The sequence below is a fragment of the Acanthisitta chloris genome, unplaced genomic scaffold (genome assembly GCF_000695815.1).
Source record: "Acanthisitta chloris isolate BGI_N310 unplaced genomic scaffold, ASM69581v1 scaffold14651, whole genome shotgun sequence".
In the NCBI taxonomy this organism is placed as follows: Eukaryota; Metazoa; Chordata; class Aves; order Passeriformes; family Acanthisittidae; genus Acanthisitta; species Acanthisitta chloris.
In genome coordinates, this window is record NW_008654479.1 from 9,357 (window position 1) to 33,565 (window position 24,209).

Consider the following 24,209-nt stretch of genomic DNA (forward strand, 5'->3'; position numbering starts at 1 on the left):
TCAAGATAATTCACACGTTTTTCAATTTGAGCTTTGATGATGATCTCAGCTCTGGCACACTTCTCTGCCTTTGCCTGCCTGGACTCACTTCAAACACAGATGTCAGTACATACATATACCATGTGCAAAGGCAGGGGGAGAACTTGGCACTTGTGCACTGAAGGTAGTATGCCTAAGTGAGGGAACACTGCTCAAGGCAGAGGGTTGTGCACAGACTAAAGTAACCAACAATCCAAGCTCCCAAATTCAACTTAGCCTCAGCCTCTCTGCCCTCCTACTACAATTTTATTTCCTGTCCTTCATCTGGGGTGCTTCTCTTTGACTTGGTAATTCAAGATTTTCAACCCAGCTCCTCCCTCTCACCTCGCAACTCATTCCCTAGAGACCACACGGCTCCAGGAACAGTGCTACGTACGCTAGCAGTAGGAGACAGGAGTACTTGCTGAAACATAACTCACCACACCAGGTAACTCCAGATTCTGATTTCAAACATGTGGTGAGAATGGGGCATGCAAACTGTGGACATAGTTCAGTTCAGTCCATAACACAGCAATCACAAACTTACTTGAGCAATTAAACTGTGTGCTCCATTGTGTCCCTAGAAAGCTGTTTCAGAAACAGCTAGACCTTAGTTGCAAGGGATTTCCTGCAAATTTCCAGCTGACTTCTTTGAAAATATTAAAAATCTCCAAATCTGGTAAGACTGCACCAGATGAAGTTCAAAAGAAGCATCAATAGAAAGAGGTCTGAAAATTAACCTGCATGCAGCTTTAAGGATGCAGCTTTCGCACCTGCTTCTACTTCTGTTTGTACAGCCAAGCATCCCAGTTTGTTCAAAATCTATCCATGCTGTGCTGGTTGCCACACTGGGCAATTACAATTGACTTTACTATAGTGAATGGACATTAAGGGGACAAAACACATGGTGAGTCTTTTTCCTAAAGAGCTCGAAACATTTGAAGAACAGAGCCACCGCATGTAATTTTTTGCTTACAGTAATCCTCCTCTACTCTAGAAGTCCTTAAGACAATTCCGCTCTCCAGCTCTCACCTCAGAAACAGCCATTTGCCTTTAGGGCTCCCAGTGTTGTCCTTGCAATATCATAACACCTGAGTGGCACTATTCTGCTTGGGACCAGCGAAAAGAGAAACACGGTACCCACATACTTCCTAATAAGCAAAGTTTTTAATGCCAATATCTAGCAAGTCCACAATTCTGACATCTGTAGAACTGGACTGAGGTCAGAAATTTGACTTGGCATTTACACAGCTTCAGTTAACAGATTACTTTAGTGTCTTTCATATAAAAGGGCTTTTATATTAAAGCTGTATGGGATACAGAAATACACTTAGAAATCTGTTTTAATCAGAAAGAAGAGAATGGTCTCAGCACAAGGTACTAAGCACCTGTGGTCAATATGAGGGCACACCAGATGATTGAAAAATTTTGCATCATCTTAGACTCTCTTCATGTGTTAGATTCACTGCCAATTCTTCTGCTAGGGTCCTGCCCCAAAGCTAAACAATCAAAAGAAGATGCTATGCTGCAGCCACTTCTGTTAACATGTGATCTGCTCTCTCTATTTTTAAAATGCAGGAACATACCAAGGTCTTTGCACCTAAACCTGATATAAATGCAACACATCTTGCAGGACTTAGTTCTCTTTACTTATCCACGCACTGGAGACATTTCTGCAGAAGAAGTCTAGAATATATATATATGTATAGGTTTATAAAACTCCTAAGCACAACAGCAAGTATGAAATAGATGATCAGGATCGGTTACAAATTTAATGATAGTAAATTGCGTTATCAACTGAACTGTTCTAAAGGTGGATACTAATACTACAAAACCAAAACAATAATTAAGGATGGCAATCTACTGTAAGATATCTGTAATGGTTGTGAAAATACTTCTTATTTTATTGCAGAAATAGAAATAACGGGGTTGCAAGTGAGGAAATAAGATCTGAAGGAAGAAGAACTGTCCATGCATATGTCATACATATGCATCTTTAACCTGGTCACTGTTTCTGCATCTCTGTACAATACATATACTCTGCTCTTGTACAATATACATCTTCTCCTGTGCAATTGTTAGAACTACAAGGCAGAGGACTTATGCTCTCATCCTGAATGGTGACAGTGCAGCTGCTTATTCTAATGATGTGTGTGTGTGTGTGTGTGTAAAAAAGGCTGCAGCAAAATAGCACCCAGATGCTACAGACAGGAGTAGGTTTGAATGGTTTTAGGCAATGTGTAGCCAAGAAGTAAGAATACCAAGCAGAAACTACAAATTAAATCAAACAAAACAAGACAAAACATAAACACCAGCATTGTCAGAATAAATCTTTTGCATAGTAAATTTAAAGAAACTTACGTGCAAGGGGTTCCACTTCCCAGCCTTCCAGCACAGCACAAGGGAAAGGATAAACAAGCAGAGTAAGACAGAGCAGGAAGCACTTTTTGAAGTCACTGGTGTAATGCAGACAGGACAGCTGAGGCTAACAATTGTTAAAAGCAGAGGAGACTGAAGTGTGGCTTCCAAGCAAAATACAACTCATGAATGCATTGTCTTTCACACAGAGCAAGTGGCAAATTCTAGGCTCTGTCCAGGGCAAGGGTGAGCTCTCCAGTACATTCACAGAAAGCAGTTTTCTGGAGAACAATCCCATTCACTGCAGGGGTGGTCACATGCCTGAAACATCTACCCATACCCTCTACTCTTTAAGGGCAAGATGCTCTGTACTTTATGTGATCTGTAAGCATTAGTTCTGCCATGTAAATGTGAGCACCATATTTGCACAGCAAGTGAAATGGGGTGAGCATTTCTCTAAGTGACATCTTCCTATCAAATGTGCTGACAGCAGCAAGACACTACATTTAATCCCAGTTTTGCTGTTGGAAGCACTAGAAAGAAAATACACAGCCCTTTGAGAGTCTCATTAATAACAAAACCTCTCATTAATCTCACTTTGAGAGTCTCATTAATAACAAAACCCAAAAGAGGCTGTGATCTGTAACTTTGTCACTAGTAAAGGCAGCAGAATTTCAGTTTGTATTATTGTCGCTATCCCTTCCAGCTGGGAAACGAACATTTTGCTAACAACTACTATAAAGAAGAAAACCAGAACTGGCAGCCCCAAGAAAGGAGTTTGCTTGGTTTTGTTTGTAAAAAAATTTCTTATTTCCCTAATGTAGTTCAGTGTACCAGGTTATAAAACAGAAGTGTGGAAGCACATATAAATGCAATCTCTATAAAGAGTATTATTAACTTATCTGACAATCGTTAGGAGTGGAAAGAAATTTCCATCAAAGGACAGAAGAGTTTATATCAAACAAGATATATCTTCTGTAGCATGTTGTCCATTAGAAACAAAAAGTAACCAAAAAGTGACCTGAATTGATACTGAACAAGTTAAAATCATGAAACAGGAACCATGATGTCTTACCTTTCCCTTTGAAATAGCTTTGTAGGCTGCCTTTATGATCAGGTAAGACCAAAAACAGTGCAGAATTTGAAGAATTATAAGCAGCACATTGAAGACCCACAAGGCAGGAAAATTGCCCAGAGCTTCATACAGTTCAAACAATGTTGTGTTTAATATCCTAGAAGAGAAAGGGACAGAAAAATAATAACACTTTTCTTAAGTCAACTATCTCAAAGAAGCCCTTTTTAAATCAAGATGACAAGCATTTGATTAGATGGGATCCACATGGACAGTTGGTTCTCAAAGTAATAGTGACTTGGACTATATCACCCAGTTGTTTCCAGAGAGAAACAACATCAAAATATTTTCAACATTTAACATAATTTTGAAAACATTGCATATAGAAAACAAAGATCCTCAACGTGCATTTCTTCCCTTCATCTATAAAGCTGGCAGGTGTTGGTTGACTCAAGTAACTCCTTCCCTTATTAATAACATGAATTACTTTATTCCATTAAAAAAATTAAGTTATTCCATCCCAACTGCCTCCAGTAGGGGTTTGGTGGCCCCATATTAGCACCTTTAAGAGCATCTATGAGCGCTGTTAAACTACAGTGTGACCTATATGCAGTACCGTGTTCTTCAGGCCATGTTCCCAGACTGACACTGACAGCAACAGCCCCTATATTAAATGAGACAAACCTGTACCACGAGTACCCTAGGTACTTCCCAGCTGATTCCCTCTCTCCCAAAGCCAATCTTAAAGCTGAAGGGTTTGTTTCAGTGTACACAACTACGGATGTCATTGCTCACCTGGTATCAGCAACACAAATGTTGTGTGGAACTGAAAACAGGCTAAGACCATTGAATTAAAGTGAAACTTCGGTGGCACCTGAAATAATGGCACATGTGTGGCAGGATTCAGCTTCTTACAGGGTTTTCTAAGAACTGAGGGGCTGATGCGGTGTGAGTTTGGCTGAGTGTCCCAACATAAACTCTCATTTTGTGGAAACCTCAGCACTAACAGAAAGCTGAAGTCAAAACTGTAAACCAGTTGAGGGGCTTAACCCTGGGTATTGAACATCTCACTGCAAAGGTCCTGGGAAGCCCCAGTGGCCACTTTCTGCACAAAATCCAATTTGCACACCACCTACATACAGCCAAGAGTGAGATTTAGCAGTTACATAAAGGACAAGTGGACAACAGGTGCAGCAAGGGATAGGACACCTCACTGCAGCCTTTCCATACTTAAAGGGGCTTATAAGAAAGATGGGGACAGACTTTCTAGCAGGGTCTGTTGCAATACAACAATAGGTGATGGTTTTAAGCTAAAAGTGGGTAGATTTAGACCAGATACAAGGAAAAGATTTTCTACAAGAAGAGTGGTAAAACACTGGAAAAGGCTGCTCACAGAGATGTAGACTCCCTGTTCCTGGAAGCATTCAAGGTCAGGTTGGACAGGGCTCTGAGCAATCTGATCTAGATTAAGATGTCCCTGGTTATTGCAGAGGGGCTGAACTAGATGACACTGAAAGGTCTCTTGCAACCCTAATCATTCTATGTTTCTAAGAAATTCAGGCAGTTCTAGACATTTGAACCAAGTTTTTGGGAATTGGCATTTCAGATCCAGGCAGTAACTGATGTTCTAACATGATTTCTGCAGCTTTGTGAATACAGCACTAATTTTCTGCCCAAATACCCTGCCACAGCATATGCTTTCAATCTGGACCTCAGCAAACATCCTGAGAGCAGAGAGTAGACAACACACAGTAGAAACAATAGCATTTCTGGAAACAAGTAATGATCTAGGAATGGATGCTAACTAGGAGGAGAAAAAGAAGGAAGTATAAGGATTTGTCAACGTCCATCCATTTCCCTGCTGGTGTAAAAATTCATTAAAAACTCCATTGGTTTTACGTTTTTCTTTGTTCTTAATTGACTATCATGCGCTAGGCACTAGATGGCGCCTAGAACCAAGGCAAGCGCCCGCACCAGCATCCCAGCACCCCAGCACCCCAGCATCCCAGCATCCCAGCATCCCAGCATCCCAGCACCCCAGCATCCCAGCATCCCAGCATCCCGGCCCCGAGGTCCTGCCGGGCTCCAGCGCAGCACAGCGATCAGGGGGCAAGTCGCACATACCAGTTTCGGCTTTATAATAGGCAAACATATTTGCCACAATCCTTTCCAACAACATAAATCAGTTCAGGTACTATTAAGAAGTATGTACAGACAGCAAACCTAGAATACAACATTTATCAGTAGTGATATGTGTGTTTAATGGCATTGGTCAAAAATCAACCAGTGATTTCTAACACACAGGCTCTCATACTGCAGGGGCATTTCATAGTAATTCCAACTTCTTTTATTTTTTTGCCTTCTTACACTAAACTGCACATGTGCTTCATAATTTATTGAGAAGCTGGTATTTTCTAACCTTACTATACAGCTGTGTTTTTACACTGGCTTCTGTTTATGGAGTGAACAGCAGAAAAAGAAACTGTTTTCCAGTTTGCAAAAAACCCATCATAGTATTGCTTCTGTCATTTAGAACTCTTCAGTCTCAGCTTTGTGTAATTCAGCCTGCCAATAGTAGCTCTGCATGGCACAGCAATACCACACTTTACAGTTCAAGGAGATGCTCTCATGCATATCAAAACAGAGCTGTAGTCAGCACTGTTTGACTTCAGCAGTGCTTATTGCAGTTCTAACCATTATATCAAACTCAAACTTGAAACCAACAACTCCTGTATATAAAGTGACCACTGTTTACATCCAACTGTCTTTATGTCTAAAATTTTAGATGCTCCAAAATTGAAAATGCAATTTTTAAAGGTTTCTGTTTATATTTTCATTCACTGGGCAAAATTCATCTCTGGGAAATTCCACAGGAGTCAAGTCAAAAAAGCAGCATTAGAGATGCAGATGGTTCAGTCTTGCAGAAGTCCAAATTATCAGGAAGAAAGCAAGGCCAAATAGAGTGCTTCTGGTACCCAAAGCAGTTTCATGTGCAAATGAATCACCTATTCTATATTAGATATGGGAAATAAGCCTCCATTGACAAAGCAGACCTCTTTCTAACCTGCTCATGTCTGGCAAAATAAGGACAGGACTGCAATTCTCCATTAAAGCTGCATAAAGGATCTCACTAATTTCCCAGCAGTGCTAAGAGGGGTCAGTGATCTGGTGTGCAGGATAGGTGTGCAGACGGCACAAAGGCTATGTCTAAGCACCTAGGGCTGAGCAGAAACTGAATGAAAAATACAGAAAAGTCTGAAATGGGGGATGTTCATAAGGTTATTAGGCTGAATATACACAGATAAAATCTGCTTGTAGAGACTGAGGAAGACGGGGAGGAAAGAATGATTAGACCACTTTCCAGCAATTCCACTGCTGAAAGTATTCAACGGAAGCATTTTAACCAGCTACACAAATAACAGGGACTGGAAAAACCAGCATGAGGATGCATTACATGGAGGAGAAAGTGGCTATAGGAGGTATATGTAAATACATATCAGGTTTAAATACTCAGAAAAGCATTCATGCACTTAAATCTGAAAACATGGTTGCTGGAATTTTTCAAAGCTCTCCAGTGATTAAATCCCTTTTCATAATGAATGGCAGAAACTGCTTCTTAGGTACCTGACTTGAAACAGTTGGACATGATCTCACAGAGGGAAATTATTTTAAGCTGCAAGTGCTCTACCTTTCTGTAAATTTTACTCAGCATTTCTCAGATCTCTGCAATTTGAAACTAAAAGTTAGCTTCTGCTTTTGACAACAGGTTCTAGACTGTAGCAATTTTTTTTAGGCCCTGGAAGATTTTGGTAGCTGGAGAATCTCATGGAAGGTATTCTTCCCTCATTAAATACATTCCAAGCATGGCTGTGCACCTGGCTGTGTTGAGCTCTCAGTTTAGCATCTTAAAAGTAGTGTGGCTGATGATGGCAAATGAAAACAAATTCATCACTTAAGATCCAATCTACTCTTGGAGAAATCTGTGGTATACTTTCTGGAATACTGCCACCATATCTGAGCCACTGGGAGAGGTAATCCTGTACTTACTCTACTACCATTCTAATTGAACACTCAGGATAAAATTAACACACTTTTAACAACTACTAAACCATCAGTTGCAACATATCAACAGTAACCCAAGTTTTTCCTCTACAGTCTAACTCTGTCTAGACAGTGAAGCAGTACTTGAGGAGTCTATTGGCAACAGACCCGTACACCAACTCATTAAGATTACACTCCCTTCCCTCAACTTAGTGGGCCCAAATCCAGACTCTTGGGTAACAGTTATTAATTCTTGGCAAGCTGATCACTTTTCTTGCATTGGGGATGAAAAGAGAACCTGGAGATGAAGGAAGTGAGATAAAGAAAGAGAGGGATGGGTGGAATAGTAAAATGCTGTCATGTTGTTACCACAGTGCAATAGTTAGAAGTCTCAAAGTATGACCAAGGACAGCACAATATGATAAGCAGCTTGTCTAAGTAACTCAGAATGAATGCCTTTATCTCCTTTACCAAGTGTATGTTAAACAAGAGTATTCTATATTGCACCATAACCATCTGTACTGGAACACTTTCAATACTGCCTGCACTACACAGAAAACAGATAATTACATCTAGGTGGGCATTAATGACATTCAGATCCTATTTTGTGCAAGTAACCTAACAATACCACTGCCAGCAATGCTTCAAACTTTCTGCTTTTTATGAATTTTTCCTTTAAAAAATAAACCATTGCACTTACTTCTGCCCCCAAAACACAGTAGTTTACTTTCCATTATACAGGGTAAAAAGTGAACAAGACAAGAAAATAAAGAGTCAGGAATTCTAAATTCTAGATTTAGGTGTTCTATTAACTTAAGTGATTGAAGAAAATGTCAAATTTCTTTACACAGTTCACTTTTAATTAAAGATGGGCACAGGATATTGGTAAATCCCTGGAAGTTTTTAAGATAAGACTAGATGTGGCACTTAGTGTCATGGTCTAATAAACACAGCAGAGTTGAACTTGATGATCTTGGAGGTCTTTTCCAACCAGGCTGATTCTATGATCTTGTCTGCCAGATAAAGATGCTAGGAGAATTAGCTTGTTTATAAAACATCATGGACTACTTCCTTAAAAGATGCCATGAAATGGACAGGTAGAAAAAACACCACTGAGATTCACAGATAAATGAAGAGGCAGCGGAGGGTGAAAGCACATGTATGTGCATGTCGATCAGCCACAGGATGATAAATCAGGTACATTTCACCAGTAGTCAAGATTTATCTCTGGGATTTAGATATCCCAGGCTGTCCTGGTTACTTTTAATGACAATGCTACACAACAAACCTGACACAGATTTTTCTGCATGAGAGACTTCAGATGAGTTATACAACTTTTTACCTGAGAAGTGTATGGAATTATAAACAACATAGTCATTAAATTAAAGAAACTTTGGTCTATGGCACTTCATGTACTGGAGTCCTCAAGGTGCAGCACAACTAAATATTTAATCCAGTACATATAGCACTGCACTGCCAACTTCATCTTCTGCGTTTCAGCTTGGCCAGCTTCCCACAGTTTCAGCTGTGTCTATATCACTGTTCTGCTCTGAACAGATGCTTCTTGGTTCTTGCTGAGTGGGAAAAGAAGCTTGTTTCCCTTTTCAGATCCTGCTGTCTCTTAGGTTTTCAGCCTTCCAGAGTAGGAGTTAAGCTACTAATGAGTGCATGGCAAATACAAGAGGAGTAGCAGAGACCCACTATGAACTGAGAAGAGTCAGATGAACCAGTCACCCACAAAGAGCAATGAAACAGGGAAAGAAGGACTGGGAGAGAGAAATGATCTTTCAACAGCATCTCAGACTGATTCCTCAGATTGTTTGGCTGGTGATGCTCACTACCCTTGTCTTTTAGACTAATGATGAAAGATCTCTGCAAAATGCAGCAACAGAAAGAATATAAACTCTTGAGTCAGGATTCAGAGCAACATTAAATCCACACACTTCAATTTTATCAGTGAGCTCAGTGTCAAGAGAGCATCACCTATACTAGCTCCACATCAGAGGATTTCCTGACCTGGTGCTAATACAAGCTCAGCTGCTGCAGAGATGGGTGGCTCCTGTCCTGATCAGGAACAATATGTCTTTGCAGAAATCACAGTCCTGCCACTGAAGCGTGTTATTTTAAGAGCTGTGCAGATCAATAGGATTTGCAATTACTTAAATAAAATGATGGAGCAGGCAGGAAATTTCTCATGTTTGATACACTGTAGAAGATACTGTTCTGATCAAGCTGTCACTGTCCTGGTGTCAGCTGTGCTTTTCACTCAATTCCTTCTCATCAGCAGTTACTGCCCATTAACTGATTTTGCAACCACTGGTATGAATAGTAGCATTTGCACTCTTGTGGATAGAAAAAACTAAAAATACTAGGTCAGAGACTCCTTCACAATCCAAGCTCAAACCTCAGGAGAGTCTTTCAATAGACATCAGGACAAGGACAGAATTCAAATTTCCCAACAGAATGTAATTATACTCAGTAAAATGTTGTATCAGTAATGCATTATGGCAAAATGCTTGTGTAAAGGCCTGTGATAATAACACACAGGCACAGAGAAGCTATGTTATGCTAAGAATGACACTTCAAATTGGAAAATCTCCAGACACACTTAAAACTTTCATATCAGCAACAGAGAACACATATCAAGATCCATTTGCCTAGAGTTCATGTTATTCTCCAAACAGGGAAAGCATTTATCGTAAAATATAATTTCCAATCCTTGCAAAACACTGTTATCTGTTATAACATTGTATACACAAGGTATCAGAGTATACAAAAGCCTTCCTCAAGCCTCTTTCTGTTGACTAACATTAAGTGCAATTGCACAGAGTCACAGGTTATTCAGAGTTGGAAAGGACCCATGAGGATCATCAAGTCTAACTCCTGGCACTGCACAGGACACCACCGAAAATCTCCCCATGTGCCTGAGAGCATTGTCCAAATGTTTCTTGAACCCTCTCAGGCTTGGTGCTGTGACCACTTCCCTGGGGAGCCAGTTCCACTGCCCAACCACTCTTTGAGTGAAGAAAGAACCTTTTCCCAATATCCAACCTAAACCTACCCTGACACAACTTCAGACCATGTGTTTAACTATATGCTATGGCAGATATTTCAGGGATTACTCAGACTTTCTGTAAATATAGGAATGAAACAGAACTAGTTTCAAAGCCCAGAAAACATCACAGAACAGCTGCATCCAGTTCTTTGCCAGATAGCCAATGCCTTTCAGGTGGCTTATTTACTGTTAATAGTAAGGTACCACACTTTGGATTCATTGGTCTAGTCCTAAGAACATGCCTATGTGCCCCTAGAGTAATATAAAAATTTTAAATTCATAAAAATCAAGCAGCTTAAGGAAGTGTGGTGGACCAGTGTCTGCCAAGGACTTATATTTCAAACAAATGACTTGAGTATTATGGTCCAGTTGTAGATTAAGAGGGAAAAGTATATCACCAAAAATCCAATTGACTGTACTTTTGCCCCCACAAGTATCATAAGGATTTCCTCCACACCAAAGTCTGTGAAAGCAGCCTTAAGCACTTCTCAGTTTAATCCAACCTTTTCTTAATGATGATCTCTACTTTCATAGATATTATGGGTCAAACTCTGCCATTGTCCAACACTGATGAAACCAACAGAATGTGCTCACTTAGATGGGTACTGGGTTCTCCCAAAGTGTTTAGCCACAAAGACCTCCTCCCTAGCTGAGCACTAATGAGATCCTAGCTGCATCATGTCTGTTGATCATGGTGTTCAAAAGTCATTTACTGTTTCAAGCTGGCAAGTTAACTTACTCCCATGCTTTTGTAGAGCTATAATTTTTACATCCCACATACATCAGAAGCTCGTGGTAAACCAGTAGCATTGTTCTGCTTTTATATCAGATCTGTAGCACTACAGTATATGCTCCACTATCAGCAAACCCTGGTGCTACACATACATCTTCTAAGATAAAAAGGGTTGAGAAGAGGCAGAATGTTTGCACATGCTTGGACTACCTACACACACCTCAACTGTCAGCACTTGTATGGGTTGTCTGTGGTACTACTGTACCAGCAGGGCTCTTAGAGATGTACTTTAGGGCAAAGTATCCTCATATCCCTCTTTCAGAAAAAGAATCCCAGTCAAACTGAAAATTCCAGTGGTCAGCTTCTCTTTATTCTCTCCTCCTACCTGCAAATGATGCAACTTCAGAGAAGATTTGGAGAACTTCAGCTGACTACAAAGCAGTTTATATGGGAAGCTGACTACCATGGCAGAAACAACCCTCAGTTCAGTGTACTAAGGTCATCCATGCCCTCCTGTCACCATGCCTTGCTGAGCTGATTTAAAAGTTACTACCATGTGTGGCCACAAGAAAAACACCAAAGCTACTTCCCTTTCCCTGAGACATTTACACTCAGCAAAATAACTGTGAGCAAAAAGTTCCACAGCACAGGTATCTGTCCTGTTTTCAATGGGAACACAAGTTTTAGAAAGGACATATTTCATAATAAAAGGAGGAAAGTGAGAACATTGATTGAACAGCCTATAACAACATAAAGTATTATTATAGCCACTGAGTACAGTCTGTAGAAACTAAAAATGAGGATAAGAATCAACTTTGGAAGTCTGATGAAATCCTTTTTTTTATTTTTTCCCTGTTGTGATCACATGAAAACCTTAAAAACGGAAACACTGAGCAAATTCCACTTTGTGTTATTTACACTGCAAGCCCACAATGGTGAATGACACCTATAACCTTTGCATTTCTTATAGCTTCCTTGTAAATAGCTGGATCGGTATTAACCTGGTGTTCCAAAGATTTCAGCTTTGCTTCCTGTAGAACTTGAGAGACCTGACTTTGCAAACACTGTAAACAATTTGAGGACATAAAATAACGAGGCATTAGAAAGCACAACATCAGATAATGTTTTGTCAAAAGCAGATGGGATGACAACATTACATAGGCTCTGCTAAAGAGCTAAGACAAGAGTTGTGAGTAGATTTATGGAGACTCAGTTAATTAAACCTTTTTAATCCATAAATTGAAGTCTATGAGTTCTTCAAGTATACTATTGTTAGTTTGCCACAACCTTTTCATTAAATGCTCTTGATAAACTGATTGATTGTAAGTTGCCTGCTGAAACTACAAAGAGACTGAAATATGAGCATATTACGTAATTTCTCTTAGTTCTACCTCATCCACTCAGTGACAGCATGAATAACATCAGGAATCAAGTATCAAAATCATAAGTTATTCCTTCAGTATCTGCTACCCACAAGCAGCTCAAGATTGTGCTCTGGTTTAGACAATATTCTGAAAAAAATGAACTTGAAACAGTGTTAGAGGAGATTTATTATCTTAATAAAAAAATTATTTTACTGTAGAACAATCAGAGATGTTTAGCTCTATACATAATACTAGCCAGGGCAGAAAGGTTTTCAATCCAGCTAGAGTAACTGAAACCATCACAAAACACCATTCAGAGTCTGGACAAGGTCTGGGCAATTGGGATTCATCTGGATACCTAAATTCTTACCATGCCAAGTAACTGACCAGGATTCTTGCCTTAACTACAGCCTACCTACTGCTTTGACACAGGAGGGTGCTTACAAGGGTAGGTTGGAGCTTGCTGTTTTACCAATATGTTCAGAGGAATGAAGCAGGGTGGCTCTGCTGGGGTCCACATGCTGTCTTCCTGCACAGTGCACACGCTCCAAGGACCAAATATGAGAAAATGTGGCAGGAAATAAAACCAGTATGAAAGATGGCAACTCCTCTTAAGAGCTGCACAGAACCAGGCAATATCAGCTAAAGAAAAACAAAGCTAGGAAAAAGAGAGGTTCAGGAAATCTTTGCAGCAGCTGCTGCTCAGGGGGGCTCTGTGCTGCCCTATGTGTAACTGAAGCTGCAATTTTGCTCAGACAGAAGCTGATTATTCCAGGATAATAAAAGGAGAGACAACAGTGCAAACTGGCAATACTGTATCACTATTTGGAGACTCTGTGTGTGCATTAGCAGCATGGCTATATCCCACACTAGCGCTCAACCACTGATGAAACTCAGGAAAAGCTATTCAGCTGGTCATGCAGAGATGAGAGAAAGCCTGGTAATAAGTAACTAGAGTTCATTATAGCTCACCACGGTGAAAAGAAGTTAATTTTAACTCATCAAGAATCACACCATGCTTGTCTGGTTCATGCAGACATTCATTGCCATGAAAAGGCAATTAGAAATCAGCCATGAGCCAGACTGTGTGTACTCTCAGGAGCTTTACAAATGAAAGAACAACAAGGAACAAAGTTCTTCTGAGGACTGGCAGACCCACGCTTATATAGGATATGTTGGCACAGAGATCCCATTTAGGAATGATACATTGCAGTTGATGAGGAGACATACACCTGAAACTGCTTTGAATTTTAGCAGTGAGAACTACTTTTTCCATTTTTTTCCCCAAAGAATCTTTTCAAACAGACTCACAAACAGAGGATCCAGTTAAGACATACCTACTGACATCAAACAAGACCATACTAACTAACCAAAGTGATTGACTGTCTGTCCTCATAGTTTGCAATGTTATACTGTACATCAGGCACTGACAGTGTATGAAAAGATCAAGAGCAGAAAGGCATATAGACTACCTGCATTATACCAAATTTGCCTAGATGAGAATTAAGGGGACAGCAAATCCAGAACATGACCTCTGTTCTTTGTAATCAGCTTAAATCAGGCTTTCCTTTAAATTTGTACAGTTAAGCCACCATTACACTTCTCAGTGCATGTATGTAATATATGCATGCTGAGACCTCACAGCTTACATGAATGCCACTGTTGTTTGCCTGCTTCCTCACCTTTTGACAGCAGTACTTGTCAGCAACACCTCCCTGAAACCCACTGTGTTCTACCTGTCATACAATATAACTCATTATGAAAGTAATCAAAAGAAGTGCAAAACTGAGGAAAACTGCATACGTGTACTAGTCAGAGCAACTTGAAAGAACCTGAATTTACCCAGCTTGGTGCCTTCACCCGGTAAACATCAGCCTAGCTCTCCTGACAGCATTCTCATTCTTCTTTCAAACCCCTAAGGTGCACCTTTACCTGCAGTTACCTTCACCTATCTTTTAAAATGCTGAGTTTAGTAACCTTGTGTCTCCCTCCACACCAACCACCTTTCTTCCACTGAAGCTTTTGGAAATACCCTGGTTCACAGTCACTTCATGAAACCAGTTTCAGATACGAAACTCTTCAGGGCATTAGGAGATTTATTCAAACTGCCCTGTCATAAAAATTATGTATTCCAGAAGAATAAGCAAAACAAGTGAGTAGTCTTGGTCTCCTGTACAGCCCAAACTTAAGGAGTTTCATGGTTCTCACAACATGAGCTCTGCAGCTAGCAATGAGCAAAGGAAGACTGGAAAATGCAGTCCATCACCTTCACTCACATCTCCTGGAAAGGAAGATGCCTGTTTGTCTTCTGCACACCTCAAGAAAAAGAAGATTAATAAATAGTATGACCCCGTGGTCCTTCCTGAATATTGAAAGGAAAATAAAACAGCAGCAAAAAGCAAACCATTCCTTTATCAACAGAGAGAAGACTATGTCCATCTATCTAACTACAGCAAAACCAAGCATTTGAGGCCTGGGAAGAGGAATTGCAAGGCCTATTGAAAAAATAAAGGGCTTAGATGACTGCTTTGCCCAACCAGATTAGACTAGCCAAGGGCTCACATAATTTATATCAATTTTTTTTGGTTTGATATTGCTTTCACTCTCCCTACAATCCTGTATCACCTGAGAAGGCATGTTCCCCCTGACTCATGAAGAGTTGTGTTTTATGTTGTAATTTGCTAGAACAGTGATTCTGTGCAAGTGGGAGAATTTCACAAGCAAAATGTCTTGTCAGTGAAAATAGCAGCTTTACTCCTACATTCACTTAGCAGCAGGAGGCAGAAAGTATCCTGGGGTTTTTGAATTATTGCTGAAACGAGCTCCAGATGTCTGCAGAAAGACTGCTAAATATATACCTAATTGCCAGTTTCTTTTGTCTTAGCCCTGCTGTTAAACAACCTTCAACAACAGCATTTGATACAATCTGAATTCTTTATTAGCACCTTTATGCAAAATTAAATGACACTTGTGCAAATCTGGAGCACAACAGCATGCCAGTGCTTCGGAAGTGACGTCTCTGGAAGCCTGTCTTGGATATTCACCTTCCTGTGTGTGGGAAGTTTTCTTATAAATTACAGTCTTCCTTTTACATTACATGCACACTGATTTTATACCTCCCTGATTTTATGCTAGAAAATTTTGCATATTTATGTAATAATTGGGCACCAAATTTTGCTATTCAGAATTTTCAGCAAAGGAGAGCAAAACTATGCTTCCTGGCCTGCTGCCACTGCACTGACTCATCTTTGCTGACACACAAGCTAATGGGGGTGAAGATTTAGAATTGATGTTTCATAGAGAAAAAGGATTTGGGAGAGACAAGCTCATACATCCCATGCTTCATCCCTGCTAACTCTGACTCCCACATGCATTGCCTATAGTACAGCTAAGAACAATGAAACTGCTTCTGGGCTCAGTGATTATAGCTGTATCTAAAGGTAACCATTAGGAATACATACATCAAGGCTGTGGTCTGGAAATAAAATGGTCTTAAAAAACAAAGCTTATATATATCACACTGAACCATTTGCATATTCAAATAAATAAATGTGGTTTTCATTGATTAAGGGATAGGTTGGTTTGGGCTGGGATAGACTTAAGTTTTCTTTGTGGTACCTAGTATGGGAATGCTTTGGACTTGTGCTGAAAACAGTGTTTGAATTCAGAGATGTTTTCATTATTGCTGGGCAGTGCTCACACAGAGTCAAGGCCTTTTCTGCTCCTCACACCACCCCACCAGTGAGGAGGCTGGGGGTGCACAAGGAGTTGGGAGGGGACACAGCCAGGACAGCTGACCCCAACTGACCACAGCGATATCCCATACCATAGGGTGTCATGCTCAGCATATAAAGCTGGGGGAAGAAGGAGGAAGGGGGAGATATTTGGAGTGATGACATTTGTCTTCACAAGTTACACATGGAGCCCTGCTGTCCTGATGGCTGAACACCTGCCTGCCCAGGGGAAGTGGTGAAGGAATTCCTTGTTAGGCTTTGTTTGCATGCGCAGCTTCTGCTTTACCTATTGAATTGCTTTTATCTCAACACATGAGTTCTCTCACTTTTACCCTCCTGATACTCTCCCCCATCCCACTGAGGGGAAGTGAGGGAGCATGGGGCTTTGTTGACGGCTGGAGTTACACTGAAACGAGGGAGAGGAGAGGCAGAGAGATCACCAGTGTAACCACTCACCCTGTGACACAGGAGCACACAGCACGCTGTCGGCTGCTGTTTTCCCTTAATACAAAATACTCTGCCTTCACTACCTTCAAGAGTCTCTGCTGATCTTTTCCATTCCAGTGGCAAACGTCACCCATGGCTGTAACCTGCTGCCCTCATTAGCCCAACATTGAGTACCAAGGAAGTTGACACCAATAACAGCAGCTTCTGTGCAGCCCTCTTCTCTGGATCTTCTTGCTTCAATTTTAACCCTGCTTTCAGCACACTTGGCCAGTGCTACTCTGTAGAGTAGGATTCAGACAGGATTCAATCTAAGGTGGCATGGAAGTGCTGCTGTCAGTAACATATACAGGAATGGCTGGGCACATCCTGAAAACCAGCACAAAATGCCACAGCTGCAGAGCAGGGCTCAAGTTTCGACACTTGGTAGATAACTTACTGCTGTGCTGGTAATCTCTTCTGGGACTCTGCCAGTCAGACAGCATGAGGTGTGTATTAGGGACACTTACACAGACTTCACCTCTATGATGCCTGATTCCCACTAGCCACGTCAATGTTTAATTTATAATTTGCATAGTCCTAGCAAGGGCTTCCTGCACAGAGTGACACTTGGCTGCAACATTTCACAGAAATCACTCAAGATAGCGTGAACCACCAGTTTCTGAGCTTCAGTTCCAGTTATAAATGTATGGTGCTGTTTTACACACTTCAGGTTGAAGTGTGGACTTTGCAAAATTTGACTACCATAGTAAGGATGTAAAGGATGGGAAAATCTGGACCTTCCTGATTTTCAGATGTATTAAAAGAAAAAGAATACTGGGCAGCTGCTTCTAGTTAAATGCCTGAAGCCTAATGACTTCCTTCAAAATCATGTACTCTGGAAAAGATTTAATTTGGTCTTTGTTGATTAATCAGCAAAGCAAGCACATAGCAATGATTTGGTAAATTTTATGTTTGAATAACAAAATATTTAAAATCAGTAGTTCCTTCTTTGCCATTTCACATAATACATGGACCAAGTCCAGATGACTCTGGAGTATCTCCAAGGATGGAGACTCCTCTCTGGCCAACCTGTGCCAGTCCTCAGCCACTCCCACAGTGTAAAGGTGTTTCCTGATGTTCAGGTGGACCCTCCTGTGTATCAGTTCATGCTCACTGCCTCTGGTCCTAGCCCTGGATATCACTGAAAAGAGCCTGGCTCAGTCTTCTTTACACTGTCCCTTCATATATTTCAATATATTGATAACATCTGTCCTGAGCTTTCTCTTCTCTATGCTAAACAGTCCTGACTGTCTCAGCCTTTGCTCACATGACAGGTGCTCCAGTCCCTTAATCATCAACCTTGGTGACTGTTTGCTGGACTGCCTCCAGTAGCTTTGTATCCCTCTGGTACTGGGGAGCCCAGAACTGGACAAGGTCCTCCACATGTGGCCTTACCAGGCTGAGTAGAGGGGAAGGATCACCCTCCTCAGCCTGCTGGTGACACCCCTCCTTGTGCAGACCAGGATACCAATAGCCCTCATTACTGCAAGGGCACATTGCTGGCTCTTGTTCAACCTGGTGTCAGCTGGAACCCCCAATTCCTTTGATGCAAGGCTGGTCAGCCCCCAGCATATACTGGTGCAGGACTTTGCACTTCCTTTAGATGAACTTCTGAGGTTCCTGTTGACTGTTTCTGCAGCCTGTTGAGGTTCCTTCCCTCTGGATAGCAGCACAGCCCTCTGGTGTATCAGCTGCTCCTCACAGGTTGTAACATAAGCAAACTTGCTGAGGGTGCACTCTGCCCCATCATCCAGTAATTACTGTATTATGTAACTGGATTATGTACAAGCCAGTAATTTCATCATAGAAGGTTGTCAGGTTGGTCAAGTATGACTTCCCCTTTTGAAACCCATCCAGTCATCATCGGACTGAGCCTCCCCTGAAGCAGTCATGTACTACAGTCTCCAGTGGCAGAAATGCACTGGTGAAATTGGGTCCTCCCTCCATTTCTTAATATAAAATGGAAGGCAAGAGACAGATGAAATCCTACAAGCAGAAGTGCCACCATTTTTTTCTACCTGAGATCATGCAAGTAGAGAAGCTAGCTTACTGCATTTACAGAAATTCAGTGAATGGGCAAGCTGGGTTTAAGGAAGGACTAAGGAAAGGGAAGCAAAGCAGTTTAAGACACAAATAATTTCTCCTTGAAGAAAACAAGCATTTTAAACATGGAATTTGTGTGCCTATCCATTTTCACTCTTTGTCATAGTCCTTCACCAACTCATCGCACTACTCGTAGGGAGTAGGCATTATGACATTATCTTTGAAGTCACTAAATGCTAAATGAGACTTGTGTACTGTTGTACAGTTAAGCAGAGCTGATGACACAGCTCCCTAAGGGCACCTTGGTCTTATCCTGTTTGCATTAACAAAACCCCAAAGAGATATCATTATAGAGGATTTCAAAGGGAACTGTGGCAGGGAGGTTGACAGTGGCATCTGTAAATCCTCTGCATGCTTAAATAAGGAGCTTGGTGGTAATCTCTCTAAACAAACTCTGCAAAGGGTGAAATTTCCAGCATTCTTGATGCTTCCCAAGAACAAAACTGTCACGGTTATCTTCTTATGCAATGACAGACCCCTCTTACTTTTATAGGGGTATAGAGACTTGTGTTAGTTCTGTTCATATGAGTGAATGGAAGGACTGAGAATAGAAAAGAGCAAGGCCAATGCCTTCTCTCAGCCCTCCTCATATATAGTGCTTAGGTTTCAGATAGACTTGAATGGGTTTCTACAATGAAGTACATCAATGTATTTCCTAATTAGCCAGCTACCTTCTGGATGCTGAAAGATTCCAGCTAAAGAATTAAACATAGAATCATAGAATCATAGAATTTAGGGGTTTGTATGGACCTTACAGATCATCTAGTCCCAACCCTCCCTGCCATGGACAGGGACACCTCCTCACTAGGTCAGGCTGTACAAGGCTCCATTTGTGTGGATGCATGTGTGTGTACCTAGAAGAGAACGTATGTGCACATGCAAGTCACTGTCTTTGTCTGGGAAGAGGTGAGATTACACTAACACCTGTATAACTACTTTATAGATGTATGTATTACACAGCTGCCTCAGGAACCTCAGTTCAAAGGAGGGGTGGAAAAGGAGTAGCCTGCAGTATTGCAATCTGCATGGCATTAACATCCTTATGCCAATTTCAGCAGGCCAGAGTTTCCTTATATCACTGCGTTCTTCCTTAAGCTGAACATGTTCATAAAGTGTACACTGAAAGCTGTTGAGAATATCCTAGTTTCAAGCCTAGCCTCTGGTCAGTGTTTTTGGTGACTAATATTTTAATTTTCCTCTAGATTCTTGCCAGCACAGCTGACCAGCTGCTAACCTGAAGCTCTGTTGTCTCCAAACGCACTTCTACCTTAAAACTAGTGAAAGCAGCATATGTTTCTTGTCTAGCACACAGTAAACACACTGGCACTCTAGCAAATAGGCTATTTCAGCACCTGGTTATGTCTGAAACTTGGTGTTTTGGAAAATAGAGTAATGAGAATGAATCATGTTCAATTACAACACAGTTATTGCCAAGCTTGTTTAGTGCTTAGCATTTGAGGAAAATGATGTGCTTACTCACCATAAGGGATATATGCCAAGCCTACTGACAATGAAGACAATGGCAAATGTAAGGAACAGAAGGTCACTCAGTTTTTGACACTTGCAATAGTTTGCCATTTTGGCAGCCTGCAAAAGAAAGAAATATCTTTTTACTTCAGTGAGTACAACTGAGTTCTCCTGTACTGTCTATAAGCTCTAAGAAGATGTTTTCAAATCATGTGAGAATATCAACAATTCTTCTTTGTCTTAGTCAATGAATGAACAGAAGGATTGAGCAAAAATATGCATCTCACTGTGTTCAAGGTGAGGTTTTAGCTAGCCTATTATGGCTGCTCTCCAGTGTTTTTATAGCTCCACAGACATTGGTCTGATCGGGAATGAACATCTTCAAGTACATCCTTCTGGTGGTGAGAAAAGATGAATGAAGAAAATGAGGTGAAGCCACACCTAGCTACACATACTGCTAAAACATAAACTTGTAGAGATGTCATTACTTCTATCAGAAGAAATCCACGTTCTCTTTTGCTTTCTATCTCAGGCAGTCATGTGCCTTCTAGATTAAAAAGTAAAACTAGATTTACAGCACTATTGAATCAGAATGCAGGATTCTGATTTTGTGATAAGTGACTCACATAGTGAGACTATATTCTTGCATAACAGGATCCTTGCAGGTACTTTAATAAAAAGTCATTTCAGACAAAATAGTTATTAACTTTGGTTTGATCCTGATGGAGAATTCATAGACAGCCCAATCCCAGCATCACCCAGAGCTGTCTAAAAACTGATGCAGATGAAGGATGACAACATCTCTAAATACCACTATGGAAGTTACAGTCCATCTTGACTTGAAATAATTTCAATCATCCCTTTCTCCCAATCTAACTGCTTAGTTCTGGCACTGGGATGCAGAGGCATGGGAACCTGGAAAATCAGAGGTCAGCTCACTGCCCATGTCCAAATAGCCACTAAATTGTCCAGCACCCTCTGCCAAGTAAAGCACAGCAGAAACAAATTGTGACACCTGGATTCTTTTGGAGACAAGGTTTTTGCTTCACACACCATGTCAGAGTTGTCATGAACCAGGACCTTCGATTCCACTGTTACCACTTTCTGGAATTTGCAACTTGGAGCTTTTGATTTCACCGTGTTATATTTAAAATTTGTGTGTAATCCTCCCTGGCATGCAATGCATTACCAATCTGTGCTCTGTACAAGCAATTTACCAAGGGACAAACCAGCCTGAAACATGTGAGAAACATGTACTGCTCTAAGTGTAATACATTTAAGCAAGGAAATAGACTATTAATCACCATTACCATCTTGAACTGGACTCCTGGCTTAGGAAATACTTGTTCTGCATAGCAAATAGATTCTACTTAAGGACAGGCTAGCTCTTCAAATAGTGAATATCATGTGCAGACACTGATGACATATGTATTATCTCACCTCTAGGACAATATCAGCCGAGTCATGGAGACATAAGACCAAGGTTCCCACTCGTGTCAAATTGGTCACATATGAGAAGGTAATCAGGGTGACTGTTACAATGTGATGTGTAAACATGATGCCAAAATCCTAGAGCAACAGAGCAAGGAAAAATAAACAAAAAACAATGAAGCAAACAGGGATATTCAGTATTTGTATACAAAAATGGATGAGTATTTCTTAAATCTGGTGTTATGGTTAATTTATATAAAGATCCTACCATGTAAGTGCATTATATACCCTGCTATATATTTCAATTAGACTGAATAAAATGATCATTATATCTTAGCAAAATGCAAAAATATTATTGAAAGCTAGGCAATAGCTACACTTCTCAGTTCATAGTAATTTAACCCAATAAAGTAAACATTGGCTGAAGTTACTTTGAAAAGGCATATGCACATAAAAATCAATCTACACCGTATTTTTTACGCACAGAGTAACATATGCATATAACAATTTGCATAACCAAGTGGAAAATAAAGCACCGTTCACAAGAGACAAAATAGCTACAAAGGAATGGGAAACACATTTTCACTGCACTAGGACAACAGGCACCTGCCAGACACAACTGGGAGCTTTCACTGAGCCAAGAATCCTAGACTGAGGTTTTTATTTGTTTGTTTTTAATCTAGGTGCTTTGTCTTCACACTATAACAGGGTCAGAAGAGTCTTCAAATGAGCTGGTGCAGCTCCTTCTACTCAGTTTCAGTCCACTGCCTTCCAAATGATGCAGGTTCACTGGTCTCCAGATCAATAACTTTCAGTTATTTGGCCAGAAAGTAACTGTTACGATTGAAAAATCTGGAAGCAGTGAAGCTCCTGTAACATCACATTCCCATATACATGCCAAGGGGCAGACAAAACAGAGGGAACAACCTGCCTGTCTGGACTGGACTCTCAGACCAACTAGTGAGAGAACAGGACCTGCAGAGATCAGACTCTTCTCTGCAAGGCACCAAGTCTGCTGAAATGAAGTCTTGCTGGAGTTTGATGAACTACCTGCACAGCTTTGAGCAAGTGATATCACAACACTTAAGATCACAGGCAACATTTGACTGGGGAGTTTCTCCATGCACCAGATGCAAAGTTAGTACCACAGCTCTCAGCAGATCTAGTGGCTCTCATGCAGAGCTGTCTGAAGGGAGAGACATCCAGGTGGTCAAAAGGAGCAGTTCCTCCAGGCAGCCTGCTCGCCAAGCATCCTGGGAGGTGGAATTTGGCTTTCTGACAGCTTTTGTGAGCCAGTCCTGCTGATCTGTGGTAGCTGTCAGCTAGGTGGCCCACAGCAGAGAAATCAAAACAGACCCTTTAGAGAGGCAGCATGTGGTTTGCAAAGGGACTGAAGGTACACGTGTTAGGCAGGAGAGCCCTACAGAAAGTGCACTAACACAGAGTCAACTGCAGAAAAGCAGCAGCTACAGCTGCTGACAGCTCTGTCTCTTAAAATACCAGGAAGAGTGTCCCCATATCTCTCTTTGGGAATGCAGCAGGCCTGTAGCAGGCACCACTGTTTTTAAGGACATGCAGTGCCAAAGCCTCTGCACTTGCCTGTACTGCAACGTACACCTGGAGTACATGGAAGAACCTGCAGCTTGAGCAGCCCCACTAACTGAAGAGGGACACAACCTTCTCTGAGCCTATCACTTTATGTTTAATGCTATCAGGTGCTATAAGATCCTATTTCATATTCATCAACGGGCACTGCCACTATGTCCAACACAAAGCTGAGGGAGAGTGAGGGTGGGAAAGGGAAAATAAAAGACTAAAAGCAGAGAATTGTATCCTGGTTTAGTATACACCCAACATTACTCAGCCAGGTTATTTGCTTCCCAGCAGCATGGAGCACAAGCAAATACATTCAGTAGTCATATCAGGCCACTGCTTTAAATCCATTTTCTCAAAGTGGACTAGGCAAAAAGAGAATTAGAGGCTGTTTTCCTTTCTAGGTGTCCTAAGGGAAAGCAAGGGTACGGCATCTTACTCATTTCAGTAACTACAAACCCACATATGGAGACCATTTCATCATGCAATAATAAAACCAGCAAAGCACCTACTTTATTCCCTGGGATTATAAATACAATACTAGCATTGCCCAACGGCCATACTACAGACTAGCTCTTTGCCTTCTTCTGCTGCAAATACTATGGAATTGTTCTTAATTTTCATTCTAACTGCAATTATGTTAGCACATAGGCAGTCCAAATGGGGAAAAAGTCAGGCAGAAAATCTCTGTTTTCATAGCTGACACATTCATATTTTAGAAATACAAGATTTCTAGTCCCCTTTTGGTACTCTT

At 41.0% G+C, this 24,209-nt stretch overlaps 1 protein-coding gene across 1 annotated transcript in view; it reads right to left on the minus strand.

Annotated features, from left to right (window-relative positions):
• CERS6 (ceramide synthase 6) overlaps nucleotides 1-24,209 on the minus strand; it is a gene marked incomplete at its 5' end in the record, with an annotated part of 76,916 nt that overhangs the window by 892 nt on the left and 51,815 nt on the right. Inside the window, 3 exons of the mRNA XM_009083541.1 lie at nucleotides 3,452-3,608; nucleotides 20,445-20,551; nucleotides 21,872-22,000. Coding sequence (XP_009081789.1) covers nucleotides 3,452-3,608; nucleotides 20,445-20,551; nucleotides 21,872-22,000 — 393 coding nt within the window. The remainder of the gene's footprint in view (nucleotides 1-3,451; nucleotides 3,609-20,444; nucleotides 20,552-21,871; nucleotides 22,001-24,209) is intronic.